Source organism: Anarrhichthys ocellatus, unplaced genomic scaffold (genome assembly GCF_004355925.1).
Source record: "Anarrhichthys ocellatus isolate YVR2014 unplaced genomic scaffold, GSC_Weel_1.0 scaffold112, whole genome shotgun sequence".
NCBI classification, from domain to species: Eukaryota; Metazoa; Chordata; class Actinopteri; order Perciformes; family Anarhichadidae; genus Anarrhichthys; species Anarrhichthys ocellatus.
This window is the reverse complement of record NW_022280142.1, coordinates 597,951-619,322: the sequence shown is the minus strand read 5'-3', so window position 1 is coordinate 619,322 and position 21,372 is coordinate 597,951. Positions and strand designations below refer to the sequence as shown.

The window sequence follows — 21,372 nt, the reverse complement described above, 5'->3', positions numbered from 1 at the left end:
GTTTTGGTCTTCTTTTTAACAATTAAGTATTCTAACTTCAGTGGTGTTATGATTGGTGACTGTCACTTTCATTTAAATCATTGTCCGACATGACACTGGTACTAGGTTACTAGGTAGACAAAACCAGTCTGAATGTTGTGGTACATTCCCTTTACTGACATTCAATGTCAATAGTTTACATTACATACAAGCATATTGTATAGAAAACTTATGCACATCAACATTTACACTTTATACACACACACAACGTATGGCTTATGGAACAAGAACAAAGCAGTGAGTGGTCGTCTCTTCATGAAGCTGCTAACAACAGTGAGGCTCAGGAAGACTTCGGGATCGAATCGCTCGATACGTTTTTGGGGAATATAAAAACTAAATCAGCTCTGAGCTGCCAGTGGGAGGAAATATTCCCTCCGAGTGAATTATTTGAATCTGCGTACTTGTACTAAGTGGAAAAACACGTATTTGTATTTGATCGGTCAAAGATGCGTTTGAATTTGTGCCGATACAGAAAGAAAAATGTCAGTGAGTAAAACTACACCGTCGCCTTCTGAGGCTCGAACCTTTTATTTCACAGGACTGTGGCTCCTCGGGACCGTCCAACAACTCCGCCATTCATGTCTTTTAATATTCTTTCTTCAAACATCCACCTAATGTAATGTTAATGACCACGCTGTTGTTCAAAAGTGAGTATTCGTGCGATAACGATGAGTCAAATAAAATGATTAGCGCACAGACGAGGGCTAACGGAACAATATTTTCCTGTATTTTCAAACGCTGTAGCTTCATAAACGCACCCTCCGAAATCCCCAAATGTCCTTTCAGGTGACACCTAAAATAAGACAAATGGCAGTAGAGAGTCTACGGTGTGAAGCCTCCAGAGGGCACGTTTGAACTTTTGCCATCGGTCAGTGTTACTTGTTCAACGGTTCATTAAACTTCTGAGTGAGTCTTTGTCTTACAGTTTCTATCAGCGACCAAAACGGTTCTCACATTTGACTGATAAGTACGGTGTAGTTTTACATTAAAACATCGTAGTAACAGAGCTTCCAAATATTGTTCTTCTATCAAAGCACAATCAGAATAATAAACATGAACTTCAAATATACAGATCGTTATGACGCTGTACTTTACAACATTTCTTTAAACACAACCTAGTGGATTGCACTTTCTTACAGCTGCTCCTCCATTTGTACAGTAGATAAAAGGTGGATACGTTATTATAAACATGTCAATAAAATGCAGTGGAACTATAACTACTGTTATTTTTCTGGACACGGTCTGTTCGGAGTCATTTGTGTCGATATTATCCAGCAGCTTAAAGTCAACGTAGGGCACTGATGATAACTTAGAGGACCGGATGTTATTCTTCCTGTTCATACTGGACATTAAGAGATTCCTTCTAAATGTGAGCTGTGGAGGAAAACAAAACAAGACAAAACAAAAGAGTATCTTTCAAAGTTAAAGTCGCACCACTCCACGTTTCCCTGTGTAGCTGCTGTGGACAAATGTTAAAGAAGAAGAGGGGCTTCAAACGTGGTACTAAAGATACTTAAAGGGCCAGTGTGTAGGATTTGGCAGCATCTAGTGGTGAGGATGCAGAATGTAACCAACTGAAACTTCTCCAGGGTGTAGGTGAACTACGGGGGGGGCCGACGCTAAAGCGTAAATATCATCTAGATTCAGTGTTTGACGTCTGTAGGAACATGGCAGCCGACTCCGTGTGTAGATAATAAAACGGCTCATTCTCAAGTCACCAAAAGACGACGATTCTTATTTTCAGGTGATAGAAAACTTAATTAACATTATACTCCATTTCTGCCAATAGATCCCCCCTAAACGATACACACTGCTCCTTTAATTTGTCCATTTTTGTGCAGAATGACGACTGGATTTAGTCGTCCATCACTAGCAGTGAAACACATTATCTCTTACTGTCCAGTATGAACAGGATGATTGAGGATCACAGCAAGAAAAAGCTGTTATAATGTTCATGCGTTCACCTGACTCTGAAGCATTGTGAGCCCGCCCTTTAACACGGTCATGTGAGTGTTTTAGCTTCACTTCCACACAGTTAAAGTTGTTTTTTTGTCTGCTCTTCTTTAACTACAAACAAGATTCATTTGATTTTTTTGGACTTAAGCTTCGTGACATTCCGTCTCCGTATTATTCACTCTCCCGTTAAGTCGGACACATTCACGCATGAGTTTCGCTGCGATCTCCAGCCGCACACAAACACAAAGACTGTGGTGTAGTTTGCAGAGACTGATTGTGTTCAATGTTTATTTATACCCGCATCAGAACCGGGACTTCACATCCTTTGTGTCAGTGAACAAAAGCCGAATGTAACCGGATCTTCACACAAAGTGCTCTGTAGCGTTCAGTCATTCTAAGACTCAAACCCGAGTTAATGCCTCGCTCTGCTCACTGACAGGAAATGAAAAGTCAGGGTCCATGGTGTTATTGAACTACAATTAATCATCATTGCCATAATAGATTCCTTTTTTCTTTCGATAAATTGAATGTTTATCTGTAAAATGCCATAAATGAGAGAAAAATGCCCAAAATAACCTCCCAGAGCCAAAGCTAACATCTTCAAATGCATTGCTTTTTTTTTTAAACAGTCCAAAGATAATCTACATATAATGACATTAAACAGCAAAGAAAAACAGCAAATCTTCACATTTAAGACGCTGAATCAAGTGAAAGTTTTGGCATTTTTCTTTGATAAATAACTTTTTTGCTGACGAACCGTTTACAGGACGACCTAATTGTTTCAGCGGCTTCACAGGGAACTGAACCCTCAAACAACGGCAGTGTTAATGTCTTTGTTCTACTTTTAGTGAGGTCACTACATGAGGGAGTCGCCATAAATATTAGAGCTGCATGTCAATATATTTAATATAGCCGTTTATTGCTATAACGTAGAAATGAAACTCTTTAAAACAGAGTGCTGAATATCCTACTTTAACCTTTGTGATAAAGTTTCTACATGAACGAACAGCTGACGAGCACCCGACACGTCTTCGTCGTGGCGAGGACACTGACCTGCAACTTTTACCTTTTTTTGACCGATTCTCCCGAGCTGAGGCCCCGGAGAAAAGGCACCGAGCTGCTTCTTTTTGTTTGTTTTTGTTTTCCCTTTTCGTTTTTGGAGTTCATTTTCGCGGTCGGGTCAGCCGGTGCCGTGGCTGCTGTACTCGAAGACGCCCTTCTTGAAGAACGGCGAGAACTCACAGATGGTGTGTTTGGTGAGATGGAAACCGCCGTCTGCGTCGGCTCTGAGAGGAGAGCTGGAGGACGACAGCATCACCCGGAACAAGTTCCTCAGATAACGCTGTAAAATACAAATACAAAACCCTCCTACTTCCAAACCTCCAACATTTCTATTTCTTAGAAAACAGGATGATTTGTCTCTCGTTGTGTGAATGAAACCGTATTTCAAATGTCTTACCTCCAAGTGGTTCCGGCGTTCAGCGACCATCCGCTCGTCTCGGTTTCCAAACAGTTTCTTGGGAGGGAACTCGAGAGCTGCCAGCTAAAGCAGAGACCAGGACGTCACACACACTTCAGTGACACTGGTGAAGCGTTTCAACGGAAAAAACAGATGTGACAGTGGATCTCACCTCTGGGTATTTTAACTTGAGGCTCCTGTGCATTTCCCGGAAGCGACTGTAGCGTCTGAACACGGCCCACATCTCATCCATCACAGTGATCTGATCAAAGAGAGAAAACCTTTGATGCAGAGATCAAAACTCGGGACACACTTTTACAACTCAAAGCTTCCGCTGTACGAACTCTTTCTGATCTTTGTGTACAACATTTACTTAAGTGAAACATCTGAATACAACGAGTGCATCATAAATAAAAAAAACGAAATAACTAATAACATCAAATAAAGCCAGAGAGAGATGGATGATGAAAAACGAGACCACGCATAAGAAAGATGAACAGGTCAGACCGTAAATGACTGACGATGACGAGGAAGATGAAGACGGCGGAGTGAGCTCACCTTCACCTCGAACTCAAAGTGCTCGTCCTTCCCCTGCCCGCGGAGAACGTAGCGAGGAATGCTGATTTTGACGGGCTCCCGAAGGCCGTCGCAGCTCGTCCCGAGAGGACGGCAGACCAGGTGCTGCAGAGGAAGTCACCGGGGGGACGGGGAAGAAGACAGAAACAGAGAAGAAGAAAGATGGTGGAGGGTAAAGGGTTGACTCAGAAAAAAAATATCAATCATTTTCATGAACTTGATTTGAGAATGATTGGCAACAGTCAATGGGAATCACAGGAAGTTCAATCTTTATTATCTTGTTGACACAATTAACATTAACATCTGTAATCACTTCACATCATGACAAATCCTCCCGTTTTCTTCAAGACATCAAATCACATCATTGTTATCGAAATGCAAGCTGCTAAATTTCAGACCAAACCGCGATTAAGTAAAACCATAATTTTCCCTTCAAACCAAATACGATAAAAAAAATACAAACACGAATAATCAAGAATCGTCAACGTGACTAAAAACAATAAAAAAGTGGTTTGAACTTTCTTAAAGACATCGATTCATTATGACTACATATAAACTAGAGAAAATTACAGTTAACACACATCACATCAACATGATCTGTGTGTCTTCATCTCAAAAGACAATCTTTAGTGTCTTTACATTTGACCAACAGATGTTTTAAATATGTCCATTTTACTTTGGTCCGAGGATGAATCAACTTTTAAGACACAGGTAGGTACATTGCAGGTAAAATACAACTGTAAAATACAGGTAAAACTGCCTTTTGGTGAGTTACTCAGGTAGACAGATGATTAATCAACATCACAGCTTCTGAGGTAGAACCAAAAGATAACTTCCAGGAATCGCTCAGACGCCTGCGATCAGAGACGCAGGGCACTTCTGTCGAGCATCGCCTGGACTCCACCCTCTTCGCTCGCGTTTGTGGTTTGTGAGTTGTGAACGTGATGTCGACCACAAGGCAGCTGTTATTCGTCCTCACAAACAGGCATCTGATATCTGAACGCTTGCGGACTTCGAGTCCCCGAAACTGGGGCTGGACAGGGACCAGACTGCAGCCCCGTGGCACCGGGTGAAAGACGCCGTCCTCCTGGAGAAGAGCCATGTGAGTGTCCGTCAGGAGGAACTGAAAAATGGCGTCCGGATGCACGCGGGTAGAGTTCTTGACTTTGACGCTGGTGTAGAGCAGAGGACAAACGTGTGCCAGAGACGGTTTGCCAGGACCGTCCATGTTCCCGTGGACGATGTAGAGCAGGTCTGCGAGGACCCGCTTGAATCTGGAGGCGACGTGAAGGCCGTTGTCCAGGAAGATGTCAGGAACGCTCGACGTCCAATCCAGAGAGAGGACCATGAGGTCACCAGAGAGTAACGGGTGATCTTCAGTCCCTTCAGGGAAGTTTTCAGGAGAAAGAAGCTTCAGTAAAGCTTTGCAGAACTCCTGAGTGAGCTCTTTGCTGTGGGTAAATACGACCAAGACGGGGTCTTCGGTGCAGCCAATTAGGCGAACGTGCTGCCCTGCCAAACTAATCTGGACCTTCTTGATTTCCAGGAGATTGAAATGGTGACGAATAACTACAGTGTCATCTGAATTTGTTCCACTTGACAGCACTATTATGTCCTTTTCTGACAAAAGCAAGCACCCAGGATTTGGGATCGGCTGCTTAATGTTCGCCGTTTGGAGCCAGAAGATACTCACAAACTTGTTGACTTTTGCTCGAGGGGTCAGAGATTCCAACTTTTCCAGCATCTTCTGGGATGAAAGTGACTGTAGCTGAGACAAGGTTGGAGGCAGCTGGACCAGCCTCTGATAAAACACTTCAGTACATGTGTTTTTGAGAGACAACACAGACCCTTCAGGCCATCCCGTGATGCCCGGGATCACAGACGTGCCGCAATTCTGAGGAAGACTAAGGGCGCAATCCTTTGACAGATCAACCAATGTGACTTTGTTTTCTGGAAGGATGCAAGGTTCTGGCTCCGGTTTGAGCTGCATTCGATGAATCAGTGGCAGCTCCTTGGACATCATGGTCACATACTGAGAGAGCACAACCTTCATATCATCCATTCGTACATTCCGAATTATGTCCCGTGTGCCCTGTAGCTTTCTACCAGCGTCTTCGTACGCTTCGGACAGCTTTCCAGTAAAATACCCCAAAGTAAAGCTCCTGTTGGCTGCCACTTTATCAGTTTCTGTGCCTCTCTCTTGTGTTATTTGACCATTAACGGATTCCTTTGACTCCTGCTTGAAATCGATGCAACCATTGACAGAGTTCTGCAACTTTGACGACTGATCCTTGGAAAGTTCTGCATCGTTTACCATCCCTGGGTCACATGTTTGGTGCTTGCTTGCTGCATCTTCAACCTTTCCATCATCATTGGGAACACGGCAGGCAGAATTGTTTCTTCTTCCATCAGTGATATTCTTGTTTTCATCAATTCTGTTGGTCTCTGAGTTTGCAGATGTGCCGCACATCTTGTGTTGACCAATGCCACCACGATCAAGTTCGCAAACATCTCGGCCCACTTCTCCTGGAGGGATACTCACTCCTCTTTGCCACCAATAGTTTTTTTCACCATCTTTGTAAGGCACTTCCTCTTTCTTAATCAAGACTTTAGCTGTGGATTCTAGTTTGTCTTCCCTGTGAATCTTTAAGAGGTTGTGCTCTGGTTCTTCCAACATGTTTTCCTGGATGTGAAGAGGGGATTTTGCCTCGAGGATCGGGGCAGGCAGCAAGCTAGACCACAACCCGCAGGCTTTCTGTGTGCACAAGGGGGGGGGAGTCCATGACTACATCGTCAAGAAGGACGTGAAGCCTCTTTGAATAACACTGAAGTCCGTAATCCACCCCATTGAGAATTAGAGTTCCTCCATCACCAGGTGCACAGGCAAGTTGTAAGTGATTCAAAATTAACATTGTGAAGAGGTTTGGCATGCAAATTAGGATGACAAGTATACAAAAATAACTTCTTTCTAAATGCTAATCAAACGTGGGCAAGGTAGCATTTGCAAATAATTATTATGAGGATCTATTGCTGTGACTAGACGGATGGTTTTTACAGATCTACATTTAGTTTGTAGGTTTCTGGCTCAATCTCCACCCATCTGGGCACCTTCACTGAAAATAAGGCATCTGCAAATACTGTTTCACCATGTTTGATTCCATTTGAGAGGGAAGTCTGTGTCAGCCTGCTTGGCCTGCTGCCACCGCGACCCGACCCCGGATAAGCGGAGGAAAATGGATGGATGGATGTTTGATTCCACTTTGTCTGAACTGAAGGACTGTGAACTGAAATATTAGGTTTTCGATCATTTCAAGGTGTTTTGTTGTCTGTTCACTCCACTTCCATGCATCAGTTTGCTGCCGTGCTGAAGAGGAGAACGGGCTTCCTTCCTTCGGCTCTTACAATAATAATGAACAGTCGCCAAATTTTCAAGACCAACACCAGTCACAAATAATAGATTAGAAAAACACGCATCCGTCTGTGCACTCACACTGTGTTTGGTAAAATGAACAACATAAATAGAACCCCATTCATCATTTCTGTTAAGATTACATTGAATTTGTATAATTATCATTGGAATCATGCTCAGATTTTTCTTGTGTAATTGTTGCCATGCATACAAACGATAAAAGACAATTTGTTTATACAATGCAAAGATACAGAACCTCCATTGTAAATTTGATTATTGAATTATAATAATCCCAAAACGAGAATAAGATTCTGGTCTTACCTCATATTTAAGCCTCCTGGGATTCATGTTTTGAAGCTTTTCCTCTTCCTGAAAAACAATGAAACTTAACATCAACTCTCCGTAACGTTAAATATCAAACATACACTATTCATTCTTAATCTGCGAGATATCAAGCATTTTGTAAATGAATAACCCAAAGTTGTAAATTATACTTCATGATGACAGGAGAAAGGGAAAAATTGAACAAAAGCAGGATCCATTATAAACCAGGCGGAGAAGAACCCAATTAAAAGAGCTACAAACCAAACTGATTGATAGACGTGTGAATGAGTCAATCCATAACCGTATTTGGGAGAGTCATGCAGATTACAGAGCAGGGAAAGTCTCACACAGAGCAGGATGATCCCGGTCTTACCTCGTCTGTTAATCTAACAGAGCTACAGTCAAAAGCTTCTTCCTCCTCCTGCAGGGTTAAAGAGCTGAATATCAGTTCTACACAGAGAAAGACGCTTCGCGCCTGACCCGTTACAGACCTTGTTTTTATTCACCATGATATAAAAACAGAGACTAACGACAACGTCTGGCTCCTGAGACGCTGAAACCAGAAAAGGTTTGCTTGAAATATGTGGATGTTTTAATGTATGACTGATGTTAAGTGTTCGTCAGAGTGAAGGTCTGTGGGGAGAAACTGTTCTCGAGTCAGCTGGTTGGGTAAACAACAACAACAACAACAGAAATCAGCAGCACCTCACAGGTTAAACAAAGTAAGAAAGTGAAGGAGTGTGAGGGACATTTCTTACCCTGAGCGACTCGCAGGACAGAGAAAGATCCAAGTTGCTGCTGCTGCCATTCAGATGATTCATCTTGCGTAACCTTCTTTGGACTTCCTCTTCAATGTACGCATTTATCCTAGAAGCAATAAGAACGACGTTAGTTTTACAGCTTCTGGCTGTAGGATAAACGGTGTAGTTTTGGCGATTGTTTGAAGAAAACATGCTTATCCATCCCGCCGGCGGGTTTTGGGGTCCAGAGGGTTAATGTTTGTGGGACAACAACATGAACGCAGCAGAGCACACTGAGTAAAGGTGTACCTGTCGTCTGACAGCGGCAGCAGAGGGTTCAGACTCTGCATGTGGCTGACCGGCGAGCTGCTGTGACTCGTCTTCTCATCGTTACTGACGGAGTGAGTCCTGTTGTTCTCTTCCCCCTCGCTGATCCTCCGTCTCAGCTTCTGGATCTCTCGCTCAACTCTGGAGAGAAGTGGGAACATCAAACCAAACCAAAGCGAGGATGTTCTCGTTCCTGAGTTTCTTGAATACAGTAATTTATTCTATTATTCATTTAGCTTCTTCAATGCACAATGGTGTTATTGTTTATTATATAGATATATATTGTGTAACTTTTGTTGCTCTGACCTCTGCTGGTCCAGGTTCGTGATGGCCAAGCTCTTGTGTCGCTGCTCCTCGGTGTCGGGCTCCAGGGAGACGCTGCGCCTCAGGGCCGAGTGCCTCCTCTCCAGCCGGGCCACCGCCTGCTCCATCGCCTCCCTCTGCTGCTTCTCCTTGGACTCCAGGATCTCCTTCTCCTTCCCCCTCACCTTCTCCTCCTGCCGCGCCACGTTGGCCGTGAACTCGTAGGTCTCCTGGAGCTGCTGGAGCTGCTGGGCGCCGTGCCGGTGGAGGTTCAGTTTCTCCTCTTTGTCCTCCAGCTCCTTCTCCACCTGGAACAGCGTGTTGTCGAGCCCCGGTGGGCTGTCGCAGTTCCCGTTGCTGCCGCCGCTGCTGCGCTCCTGCATCTCCGCGGCTCTCTGCTTCTCCTCGGCCAGCGCGGGGAGAAGGCTGTCGGCCACGCTGGCCAGTTGGCGCTCCTTAAACTGCAGTCTTTGCTCCGCCTGTTTGACCAGCTGCTCCTCCTGGCAGACACCCGTGGCGTCCTGCGCCCCTTTCTCCTGTGTCTCCTTCAGCTGCTGATGTCGCTCTTTGAGGCCATGGGTCAGGTGCAGCAGTGTATTGCGCTCGGCGGCGACCTCATTCTCCAGGCGATCCCTCTGCTGCCGGAGCCCCTCCTCCAGCCGGCCCAGTTCCTTTACCTGCGCCTCCTTGAAGTCCGTGTATTGTGCCTGGGCAGATCTCGCCTCCTCGCTGGCATCCTCCACATCTGGCCGCTCAGCAGTCTCTTTGGCGCGGAGGAGTGCCTCTCTGATCTCAGCCAGGGCTCTGCGTTCCTCCTCCAGGCGGCCGGCATCCTCCCGGGTCAGCAGGGTGGTGGCTGCCTCGTGTTTCTCTCTCAGCTGCTCCTCCAGCCGCCCCACCAGGCTCAGCTGCTCGCGCTCCTGCTCCTCCAGCCGCCGCCGCTCGGTCTCCAAGCGAACCTTCTGCTCCTCGCGCTCCCTCTTCAGTCTCTCCAGCTCGCGGTAGATCTCGGTCTGCTCGGCAGCCTCCAGCTGCCGCCGCTGTACCTCGTCCGGCTGCTCCTCGTCCAGCTGCTCCTCTGCTTCCCCCTCCGGCTGCTGTTTGCCCCGCTGGGGGTCCTCCCCCTGGATCTCAGAGCGTCTCTCCTCCTCAAAGCGCTCCTTCTCGGCCAGGAAGTCTCGCAGGCGGCTCTCGATGTCCTGGCTGCGGCGGCGGAGGCTCTCCTCCTGATGGAGGATCCGCTGCTGCACCTCCTCAGACTCCTTACGCTGACTCTCCACCTCCTGCTGGAGGAGCTCCAGGTCTGCCTTCTCACTCTGGTGCTTTACCTCCATCTCTTTGATCAGCCTCCTACAGCAACAACAACAAAGTGGGGCATGTTTTTACATATAATGTAACATTATGATATCTTAACAGTTTTCTTGGTGATGACTTGAGCTTCAAAAGTATTTCTGAATTGTATTTTTTTTAAAGGGTGGCATCTGGTTCAATTATTGATTGATTATATCAATTGAATTTATTGAGTTATAAAAATGCTATTTAAATCTTTAAACTGTAAACAGTTAAAATTAAGTTGGAAAAGATTCAGATTGGATTACAAGATGTAATGCAGGGTACAGGTGTGATGAAATTCAACTGATACGATCATGTGTACAAGCGCTTGGTCAAGTCTCTCAGTAACCTTTGAGACTCTTGTACCTTTTCAGCTCCAGTTTTTCCAGCTCTTCTCGCTGTTGTCTCTCAAACTCCAGCCTGAAAACACAAAAACCTTCATCACCTTGTTTGTTTGTTTTACTCTCATAAAAAACAAAAAAAACAAACACACACACACTCAACAACATTCAACACCACAACTAGTAAAGTGCATTAAGTGAAAGTAGCATCAACACAGAATGACTTCAAATGAAATGGCAGGCGATGTGACAAAAAGCAACGAAACGTTCTCTACTCTCAGACGTCAACATGGAGACAGAAGCAGCAAGATGGCGTGCAAAATAATAATTAAAAAAAAATAAATAATACAATGAGGGTTTAGGTTGAGAGACTTGATATGTCAACATATGTCTTTGTGTCAAAGACGGGACAGTTAAGACAGGAAGTGGACGGCTGAGTCTACCTGAGGAAGACGGGGCCCTTCTCAGTGAAGAGACTGTCAACAGGACGGGGTTGATAAGAGTTAATTCACTAACACAGAGAGTGCACAGATGAAAGGAAAATGTGCGCTTGATAATCTAACAATACACACTGCTGCCTACAAAGAGAGAGGACACCAACCAAACAAAGCTCTCTTTACATTTGTCCTTGAATCACTTAATTTATATTTAACAGTTAAACAGATTACACAGAGAACAAAGGGCTCAAATTCATGAACAATGTTTAACAATTAGAGGAATTTATCCTGAAGGTGGCAATAAAGCTCAGGGGGGTTCATCCTCATATGAAAAATGTATATAACATTTCATAATAACAATCACATTACATTACAGCAATTAGATATCTCAGAGCTGACAGTTTGTCCTGAAGGCGGCACTAAAGGTAAACTCACGAGGTGGTTCATCCTCTAGGGAGCATGAATACTCTCAGTAGATATAAAAATCTGTTCATTAAACTTTGTTTAAACGTGATGAAAGAATTGGCCTGTTGGTGGCGGTGGAGCAAAGGAAAACATTTCAGTAAATCGGCATTCTCACAATATATATGGCTGCCATTATTCTATACTTTTCTTGTTGTCAACAAATCTCATGTTCAGACCAAAACCAACAACACTTTGACTTCCTGTCTGTGGCTCTTAGCGCCAAGACCGGTGTTACCAAATCAAAGAAACTCTTGATTGACACGTCAGACCCCAGGAAAGCCTCAATAGCAACATTTCGGGGGGGGGGTGGGCTTGGCGGTCTCTAAAATGATATGACAATACCCAGCAGTTTGCATCATACAAACTGCAAAAACATGTATTCACAAATATGAATAGTGAGTGCGAGAGGCGCTAAATCTATTCTTTGGCGGTTCTGTATGAATGCAGATAAACTAACACGATCAGAAGCCGAACATCAGCTCTGAAAGATGGAGCATCTACAGTCCTGGGGGGGCTTTGATGCAGAGGGGAGATGCGCTGCAGGGTCTGAGCTGAGAACCACATGCAGCTGATGTTATTAGTGAATTCATGAGCTCACCCGGGGTTGTAGAGCATCACGGTGGACAGGCTTTCACAGGACCTGGACAGATCCGTCATAGAGAGGCTGAATGTAGAGAGCAGGCCACTCTGAAAGGTTAAAGGTCGACAACATTACCGTCTCACCTGAGAGCAGGTTTCCTTCAAGGTCTCTAAAGAGGTTAAAGGTGCAGAGTCTAACCTTTCGTTTCTCCCTCAGCTTGGCCGCCTCCTTCGGATGGTTGAACCGAAACATGTTTGTTCTGCCGAGCAGAATAACAGCGCCTGGAAACAAACAACAGAAGCTGAAAACTGTCCAGGACAGATTCCTCTTTCACCCTCTGAGGATTTAAACATGTTCTCATGTTTCACAGCGAGTGCAGCTTTAGAAGAAGTGACTTTAAGACGACTGATGTCAGAGGTTTCTAGATTTCTCCTCAGACGTCCTCGCGGCTCTCACCTTGGTTGAGCTGCGACGACTCCGTCACCTGAACTCCGTTAACTGAACACTGAGCTCCGCCGAGCGGCACCAGAGTCACTTTACCGTTCTGGTTCTGAAACATACAGTGTTCACTCTCCAGGTCCAGACCGTGCAGGACTGCAGGAAGACGAAACAACACATGAATGCTACTCTCTGCTAAAAACAACAACAACTTCTGCACAGTAACAATAGTCAGTTATAGAGCTTCTGTGTAAAAGAAGAGATGAGAACATTCTTAATAGGAAAACAAATAAGAAGCTCTCGTAAAAGAGTTAATATACAGCTCAACATACATGTTCTAGAAAATAAATAATGTCAAGTCGAGATTTAAAACTATAATTTAGCATTTTTGTAACTTTTTCTAAAACATTAACTATTAAATAACTCACATTTTCTCATAAACTGCACCAAGTTACAGGACCTTCTCTCACTCAAACAAAGCTACATAAAATGTGAGTTTATTGTCTTTATGACACACCACTGACGTGTGTGTGTGTGTGTGTGTGTGTGTGTGTGTGTGTGTGTGTGAGACGTAAAACCATCATGCTGCACATGTGTGTTAATCTGATGTCAACAAAATCTGTTTTATGACACCGATCGGCCGATCAGCTGACGGTTTCGACCGGTGGCCGATCGCTCGGTGCATCTGTAACTTTAAGTGGGTCATGAACAATATTTAAGAAGTTAGTTTTATTATAGTTTCTCCATCGGAGGTTAAAATCATCTTTTGGGGAAAAGAAAATACATTGTTTAACATTTATATAACGACTACTGGACCATGAGAAGTATGTAAAGTAATGTTTTCCTTATTTTATCTCTGCTTTTCTGTGATTTATGTGATGAGCCGGTATAAAAAGGCCGTTCTTGTTTGTTAACACCGTTTGTGTTTCTCTTCCCCTGCAGCTTGTTGAAAGTACTCCCTACTGGTTGTTGATGTAAAAACAGGCTCATATGACAAACTCACTGATGTCCTGCTCTCTGGACGCGTCCTCTCGGCCCAGGTACGTCCGTCCCTCCTGAGGTTTAGAGGGGAAAAAAGAAAGAAGAAGTTTAGAAGTCGATCACTTCATTCTGCTCGGGTAAATTCATTTTAAATTACTGATTGCTTGGTGTACTAGGTTTACTTTTCCAATCTTTTTCTTAAGTGGAAATGTTTTAAGTTGTGTTTTTTGTTGTCAGCATTCTTGATTATTTCCTCTTTTTTGTTTTTGACCCTGAAGAAGCTGAAGACTAGAATAAAACACTTTCTTCCATCCAGATGTAAGCAGATACGACACTGATACTAACTGTTAAAGTTATGTATCATGTACAAGTGCTTCAGGTGACCTCTGACCTTTAGATGGTACAGGATGATGCCGGTGCTGAGGAGGTCGTCGTCGATGCCGATGAGGTGAGGCAGCTCGGAGTCCAACACAACACCGATCCCCTCTTTCCTCAGAGCGAGAGTCTCCTCCTGCAGACGCCACAGTCACAACCAGGTGTATTCACGACGCTCACAATAAAGAGAACGCTAAATATACACATTATGTGAAACTTTCCCCACTACGCACACACCAGCAGAGATTGTTGGTGCTTTCAACATGTTTAAGTCAGACAGTCCACAAACAGTGAGCAACATGAAGGATGAACAAACGGACCTTGAGAATGTTCTGTGTCTCGTTCCATTTGTTGGTCCACTCTTTGGTGAGCTCCAGGACCTGCAAACACACAAACACAAATAGAAACCAGACAGAAACCAGCAGGTAACGGACGTTTAACTCTTCAGCAGAGATCAACTTATGCAAAGCCACGTTTATAGTTTACTAAAACGTCAAATTAAAAAGGTGCAGTTTGCTGCAGCAGCAGTCATCACGAGAGGAAAACGTTAAACTCACTCTGGCTTCGTTCTGGTGCAGTTTCTCCTCCATACTCAGAGCAGTGGGCGAGTCCAGGAGAGCAATCTGACACAGAAACACAAACAAGGGTCAGAAACACTTTGACCGGGTTGTATTAGTGACTTTAATACGATTAGAATAATCACGACGGCTCAAGCTCAGTTTCAGCCAGAAGGAAACATTTTATGATCCGTGTTCATTTTATCGTCGCTCTCCTTCAAACTGCTTCATCTTCATCTTTTTGTTTAATAACTTGCCTAAATTTGAAGGCAGAGACAGATGCTGTGACAGCAGCAGAGCGAGACCTCCTCCCGACCCGTCAGCGTTGTGTTTACCTGGTTGCCCTGAATCAGCAGAGCCTTCAGTCGGGCGATTTCGGCTCGCAGTTCTCTGATCAGCCTGACGTTGCAGTCCTCGTTGATGGTGGGCTTGTTGATGATGTTCTTGGCTCGGTTGGCGTACCGCAGAGTGCTGAGCGTCTCGCCGTAGTTCACGTCGGCGGGGGAAACGGCTGCGAAGAAAAGGCCGCTTTTAGTTTGAAATGGATACAGGAAGTGTTAATTACCGGCAAGAAGAATCCAACAGAATGAGAAAACAAGGAGGCTTCGTACTAAAATATGACCGGGTATATTCATCAAACAGAGGAAGTCTCTAATATAAGCCTGCTATAATAATATAAGAAAGGCCTGGTAGCCTCTGCAGCGGAGGTAAATAAAGGCCCCGAACACTATTTGAGAATTTACATTACTTGTTTTGGAAGGTTTTAAATGTCTGTATGTCTCACTGGCAATCATGATGGTCTTGGAGTTGCCGCCCAGACTGTCTTTCAGCAGCCACGTGAGCACCGAGTCTCTGTAGGGAACAAACACCGCCCTCCTCTTCAGGTTGGTGTTCACGCCGTCCTGCGTCATGTCAGCTGGAGCACAAACAGGAAACAGACCCTTCGGTCAGCAAACATTGTGAACTGAAACACACACGTCGAGATACACGGGTTTCAGGTTCCGTTTCTGACCGAGAGCAGAGATGACGTTGCCGAGAGTGACCAGCGACTTGTTGATGTTTCCTCCTTCCTTCAGCCGGACGCCTGTCGCTCCGGTGGCGTCGGCTCGCTCACTGCCGGCCAGATCCACCAGGTGGATCTTACTGACCGTCTCGCTGGGCATCTCTGCATCGAACTTGGCCTGATGGAGGGAGGGAGGGAGGGAGGGAGGGAGGGAGAGAGAGAGAGAGGGAGGGAGGGTGGGAGGGAGAGAGGTGTTGAGTGATACGAGATGAAATCACGGCTCATTTCAGTAGAAACTCCTGTGAATTTTTTTGTTTATTTCATACTGTGGAGAAATGATTTACGGTCTGAAGTCAGTAAATTCTTTCTGACCTGTGTGAAGTTGAGGGTGAAGATGGCGTGTGAGCGGCTGCTGACGTCGTTCATGTCGGTGCTGGCGGTGGTGCGGTTGATGTTTCCGGCCTCCATCAGCTCCTCCACGTCGCTGTAGTTCTGCACCAGGTGTTTGGACAGATCTGAGACCAGGAGGGACGGGGTCAGGTTACAGGACGTCGACACGTGAACAAAACGCTGAGAAAACATGTTAACTGGGTACGTAATCACCTAAAACTACTACAAGACTGTCATATACACAAACATTTTCCCTTTACCATCCCTGAAAAACACAGTAAAACCGAAATGAAAGCAGGGTAAATAAAAACTAGATTATTATACGGAATCGTTTGCAGATAAAACTCCAAACAAGAAGAATTCTCCAGCACTGTTGTGGCCCAGCAGTGCAGTCTCACCTTCTACATACGGTCCGTTTTTCGGGTGCTCCCTGACTCTGAGGTTGTAGGTCTGACTGGATTTCCTCCTCAGCAGGTCTCTCACCCTCTCGTTGTAGATCTCCAGGTAGCTGAAGGCATAAACCAGAGGAAAACATGGCTGCAATCACAACTTAGTCCTCTCATCTCAAGTTTGTTCTCTTACAATAATGACTGTTTTTCTATCTGTGTTAGTAAACTCAAGACACCGCTGTCGATCAATCTGAGGATAAAACAATGGCTTGTGTATAACAAATATATCTGTGGATTTAGATCTAACAAGACGCTTCTTGCCCGCTGAGCACCTGTGCTTCTGTTTGGGTGTTATTGAAGTCTGCTCACTGAGAGCTGGTGCAGACGTGGAAAATATAAACCATCCGGCCGGTCCGGCTCACCTGACTTCCGTACGAAACGAAGCTTCATCCCATCGAGACGCCGCGGCGATGCGACTGAACAAACCTTCACAGAACCTCGGGATCAGACCTGCGTCCCCCTAAAACAACAACAACAACACAGAAAGTTCAGACGTAGAAACACACAGGCTCAAAGGTGTATGAGGTTTAGTGAGGTAGTGGTGAGAATAACAAGCATTTACAAGTCGTGATAAAATGATTACGTACAAGGTCAACAGCATTTTAAAGACGTGTTTTACGAAACATATTTTTATATATTCTTTATATTCTTCTGCATCACGTCTTCTCTTTCCTCCCTCCTGTGAAGGACCTTGTTGATATTGTTCTGTACGTGCGTTTGCTCTCCTCTCACATCTCTGCATACCAGTGTTATCTCAGAGGAGCCGGCTGCAGGTTTATCATTGACAGCGTGGCTGCTGATCCATCAGATAAGATCAAACAATAAAACCCGACGCGGCTGCGTCTGGAGTCGGACTCGTCTCCCTGAGAACGGACAGATCATGTGACCTGCTGACACCTCAAACATGTCCGCTGACGTCATGTCCTCTATTACCTTTACACATTTGGAGAGGTGGGGGGGGGTTCCATTTTTTAATTAAAAACATAGAAAAGAGGATATTTTAAGGTCTGGTTCTAGAGTTTTTGATTTTTAAGTTCACAATAAAAAGATAAATGAAGCGTTGATTTATGATGAAGTGATTTACGTCTTCAGTTGGAACCAATGAGCTCGGAGCTGAGAGTCACAGACAGGAAGTCAAAGTATTGAGGGACGGACTAACACGTTGTTGGTTTTGGTCTTTTCATGGGATTTCTGACAGTATGAAACAAATAAAACATCACCAGCTTTATCCTATAACTGAGTACGTAAAATTAAAATACTTCCAACGTGTCTGGTCTAATGTTTCGGAGGTGTGTTGGGACACTAACTCACGATGTCCAGCAGAGCAAACAAATAGTGAATCAATTAATCGTGGAAGTTAAAAACCCCAAACATCACAATGTGATGATTTTCTTTTCTTTATCTTATAAATGACAGTAAACTGAAGATCTTCATATCTTTTGGACAAAATAAGCAGTTTGAAGCCTCCAAGTCATGAAAGACATTTTTCACTATTACACCTCAAAGAGTTAATGATTTATAGAGAAAGTAATCAACAGATTAACGGTCAGCTAAACTCGACTGGAGCCTTCAGTGATGAGTTCAGCAGAGCAGACGGATCAATAGTTGGGACAGTGACTCTGATCTCTCTGTGGTCTGCGGTGTGAGTGTTAGATATGTCTCGTTAGTTTTGTCTCACTGGATTCCCCATCATGGTGTAGGACTTCCCGGAGCCGGTCTGACCGTAGGCGAAGACGCAGGCGTTGTAGCCCTCGAACGCCGCCCGCAGCACGTCCGAGCCCAGATCTTTGAAAACCTGCAAATGAAAACGAGAAAATAGGTTTTTTGTTGCTGCCGAGACTTTCTTCAAGGTTTCTTGGTCGACGTGTTAAAACATTTCACTCTAGGTTTGAGACTCGCTTGCTCGGTATTGATGTTGCAGGGCTGTAATGTGATATGTCAGAGCTCAGTAAACACACAGAGTCTAACAGCAACGAGCTGCGTAGACCCAGAAATCCAAAGCTGTTCTTCACCTTTTCCTGGGAGACGAACGTGGAGCTCTTACAGTCCGCGGAGTCGTAGGAGAAGTCGTACGTGAACGTTTTGGTTCGGTCCCTCGTCGAGTCGGCTGCGATGCCGTCGGGGATCTTTGGAGAACACGACATTAAAACAAGACACAGCTTCAGCTACACGGCGTTACGATCGCAGTCCGTCTGAATCACATACGGTGGGAACAGTTTTACCTTGAGGTTGGTGATGGAGGTTTTGGTTCCCTCCATCCTGATGATGGATTTTGCGGTCAAGTCCTTCTCCCTGAATAAGATCAATAATGTTTATGTAAGAACACGGGACAGACTTCAGGATCTGTGAACTTCATCACGTCAGCGTTCAGAGACTCTTTTGTTTCTGTTCATGTGAGAGTTAATCAACCAACCTTTTACCAAAAATACCAAAATAAATAGATTCCTTGGCTGGAACGGCCCCAACGATATTCTTCATCATCACCGATGAGACACTGATGATCATCAGGAGACTAACCCATATACATAACCATATAACAGGTATAAACAGCTGTATGGACATAATACATATATTTGTGTGCTTGTTATATTGTTATATTGTTATATAGCAGCCTTGTTGTCCTTGTTTTCAGCTGTTTGTTCATTTCCATCTTTCCTGTTCTTGAAATGTGTCCAAGTACACCGAGAGCAACTTAGAACCAGAGTCACATTTCTTTATGTGTCCACATACTTGTTGTTGGTATTACTGAATCGTTTGTGCTGAAGCTCCATCAAACTGGAGAAACGTGTTTCAATAGCTTCAGACGTTTAAAACCATGTTCAATATCACCAGCTATTTATACTGTAACACAGGTCAAAATAATAAACTACATCCAACTGTGAGGTTACTTTAGACGTCTTATCATTTATTTTACTCACACACGTCTCTGTGATAGATATGTGTAATACATAATATATGTAAAACATAATATATGTAAAACATAATATGTGTAAACAGGAAACTCTTGCCTCCAAACTACAACTTCAAATATACTTCCAACAGTCTGAACGAGACTCTGCTGTATAGATTGTGATGTTGAATAAACTCACATGACTGAACATGAATTGTATGAGCGGGGCGACATGTTTGCTTAGTATAACCATCCGTCTCCACCCCCGTTTGTTCTCAGGCTCAACCACACCCTTCATGTCGGATTGAAAGCAAAAACAGAAACGCGTCACGTTGAATCTGCATCGACTGTGTTTATAAGCAGACATGAAGGCGTCTGTGAAATTCTATAAAATTTACTTTCATAGAAGATGAAGAAAATCCCATTTCAGAAGCTGAAATCAGCCAATCAATCGATTATTAACTCAATCATTCTTACAGGTATTTCATTTTGATACAGTTTTAGGGTGTTGCAATTAAATTATTAGTTGACTAATCTCGGAGTAAATCGATAGAAAAATAATGAGGGAACTTAAAATCATTGTTATCCTAACAATACAAAGCGTTTAATCGTTCCAGTTTCTTCCAGTACTGTGCTTAAGTACACATTTGAGGTACTTGACTTGAGTATTTCTATTTTCTGCAACTGTAGCCTATATTTCTACTCCACTACATCTCAGACGTAAATATTGTAGTTTTTACTACATTTGTCTGACAGCTTTAGTTACAGTTTTTCATCTCCTTCCTGTCCAGTTTAAACCGCGTATCTCCAGATGTGTTGATGTTGAATGTTTGTGATAAACTGAAGGATGAAATGTTCCTTTATGCGTTGATAAAATCCTCCTACTTCTTCAGATTAATAAACTCTTTAAAAAGACTCTGGGATCAGCTGGAAAATGCTTCATAACAAAGCTGAAAACAGGTTGTTTATATTTGATGTGAACATAAAATGATCTTATAGAATATGATGCATTGATGTAGAACAGTGTACAAATACATCTACAGCAGTAAAATGCAACAAAGACATTAATGCAGCAGTAATACAAAAACATCATAAAATAGTAAAACACTGACACATAACATATTACTGCACAGTGAGTACTTTTACTTTCCATACTTTAAGTACACTGTGCTGATAATATGTAGGTACTTGTATATGTATTTTCACAGTGTGGTAGCAGTACTTTTACTTCAGTAAATACTTCTTCCTGCAGGCTAATAACTCTCTCTTTCAATGATAATATAACCTCATTGTTACAGTCTCAAATATTGTTGCTGAGTCCACGCATGTGATTTAAACACCATGACTCCCAGAGGCTACATCTGTATGAGCTCAGTTAGCATTGCAACAACAACATTCTGACATTATACCTGCAGAAAGATTAAAAACAATTGTCCTAAACTCACCGTCTGTTCATGGGCCTGACCCGGACAGCCACCCGAACCGATGCCATTGCACATGTCCGTCCGGTCCAGTTACGTTTGTAAGTTAGCCTCCCGCTAATTAAGCTAACAGGCTAACCCGCTAGCATGAGCCACAGCGGGATAAAGAGAGCAAAAGTCGCCGCCGAGATAACCGACAGACTGCACACGAACATGTAGAAACTGGACTATAGTGAGTGGAGAGGGAGAGGGAGAGGGAGGGGAGAGAGGGAGGGTCAACACCGTGGACAGGTGTTATCGTTGTCCGGTGACACAATCTGTTGAGTAGCACGTTAGCCTGTTAGTTTTCATATGACACAAAAAAGAAGCAAAGTAACGGGGAAGCATCAGCTGATGAAAACATTACATCTGTACAGAAGCCCGGAGAGGACAAAATACACACTACTGACGGTTGAAGAAAAACGACCGTAAACACATATAGTATATATTTATTTATTTATTTATTCTTCTTTCTATATACATACATATATATAACAATTAAAAATAAGCATATATATGTATATATACAGAGAGAGAGAGA

General features: G+C 43.9%; 1 protein-coding gene across 7 annotated transcripts; it reads right to left on the bottom strand.

The window, feature by feature from the left end:
• Positions 1–135: 135 nt before the first annotated feature.
• kif16ba (kinesin family member 16Ba) lies at positions 136–21,187 on the bottom strand. 7 transcript variants are annotated; one of them, XM_031876601.1, is made up of 28 exons: positions 20,817–21,187; positions 18,704–18,773; positions 18,494–18,607; positions 18,160–18,276; positions 16,844–16,941; positions 16,431–16,540; positions 16,015–16,157; positions 15,652–15,820; positions 15,424–15,555; positions 14,975–15,150; positions 14,640–14,705; positions 14,403–14,462; positions 14,099–14,218; positions 13,730–13,781; positions 12,745–12,882; positions 12,487–12,569; positions 12,307–12,395; positions 11,250–11,282; positions 10,832–10,885; positions 9,137–10,483; positions 8,813–8,971; positions 8,522–8,630; positions 8,137–8,184; positions 7,761–7,808; positions 4,013–4,135; positions 3,627–3,716; positions 3,455–3,538; positions 136–3,337 (listed from the first exon to the last, which is right to left on the bottom strand). In XM_031876601.1, the coding sequence occupies exons 1-28, from the start codon at positions 20,861–20,863 to the stop codon at positions 3,176–3,178; spliced, it is 4,041 nt and encodes a 1,346-aa protein (XP_031732461.1). In that variant the 5' UTR covers positions 20,864–21,187; the 3' UTR covers positions 136–3,175. The 7 variants fall into 7 exon arrangements, 6 of the variants coding, with proteins under 6 accessions (XP_031732461.1, XP_031732462.1, XP_031732464.1 ...); XM_031876602.1 differs by lacking the exon at positions 8,137–8,184; XM_031876604.1 differs by lacking the exons at positions 8,137–8,184; positions 11,250–11,282.
• Positions 21,188–21,372: the final 185 nt, after the last annotated feature.

Coding starts and splice junctions, on each gene's coding strand:
- kif16ba (XM_031876598.1), bottom strand. CDS start 20,863: ATGGCATCGGTTCGGGTGGCTGTCCGGGTCAGGCCCATGAACAGACG. Junction 15,821..16,014: donor TCACCCTCAACTTCACACAG/GTCAGAAAGAAT, acceptor TCCCTCCATCAG/GCCAAGTTCGATGCAGAGAT. Junction 14,219..14,402: donor AGACACAGAACATTCTCAAG/GTCCGTTTGTTC, acceptor TGGCGTCTGCAG/GAGGAGACTCTCGCTCTGAG.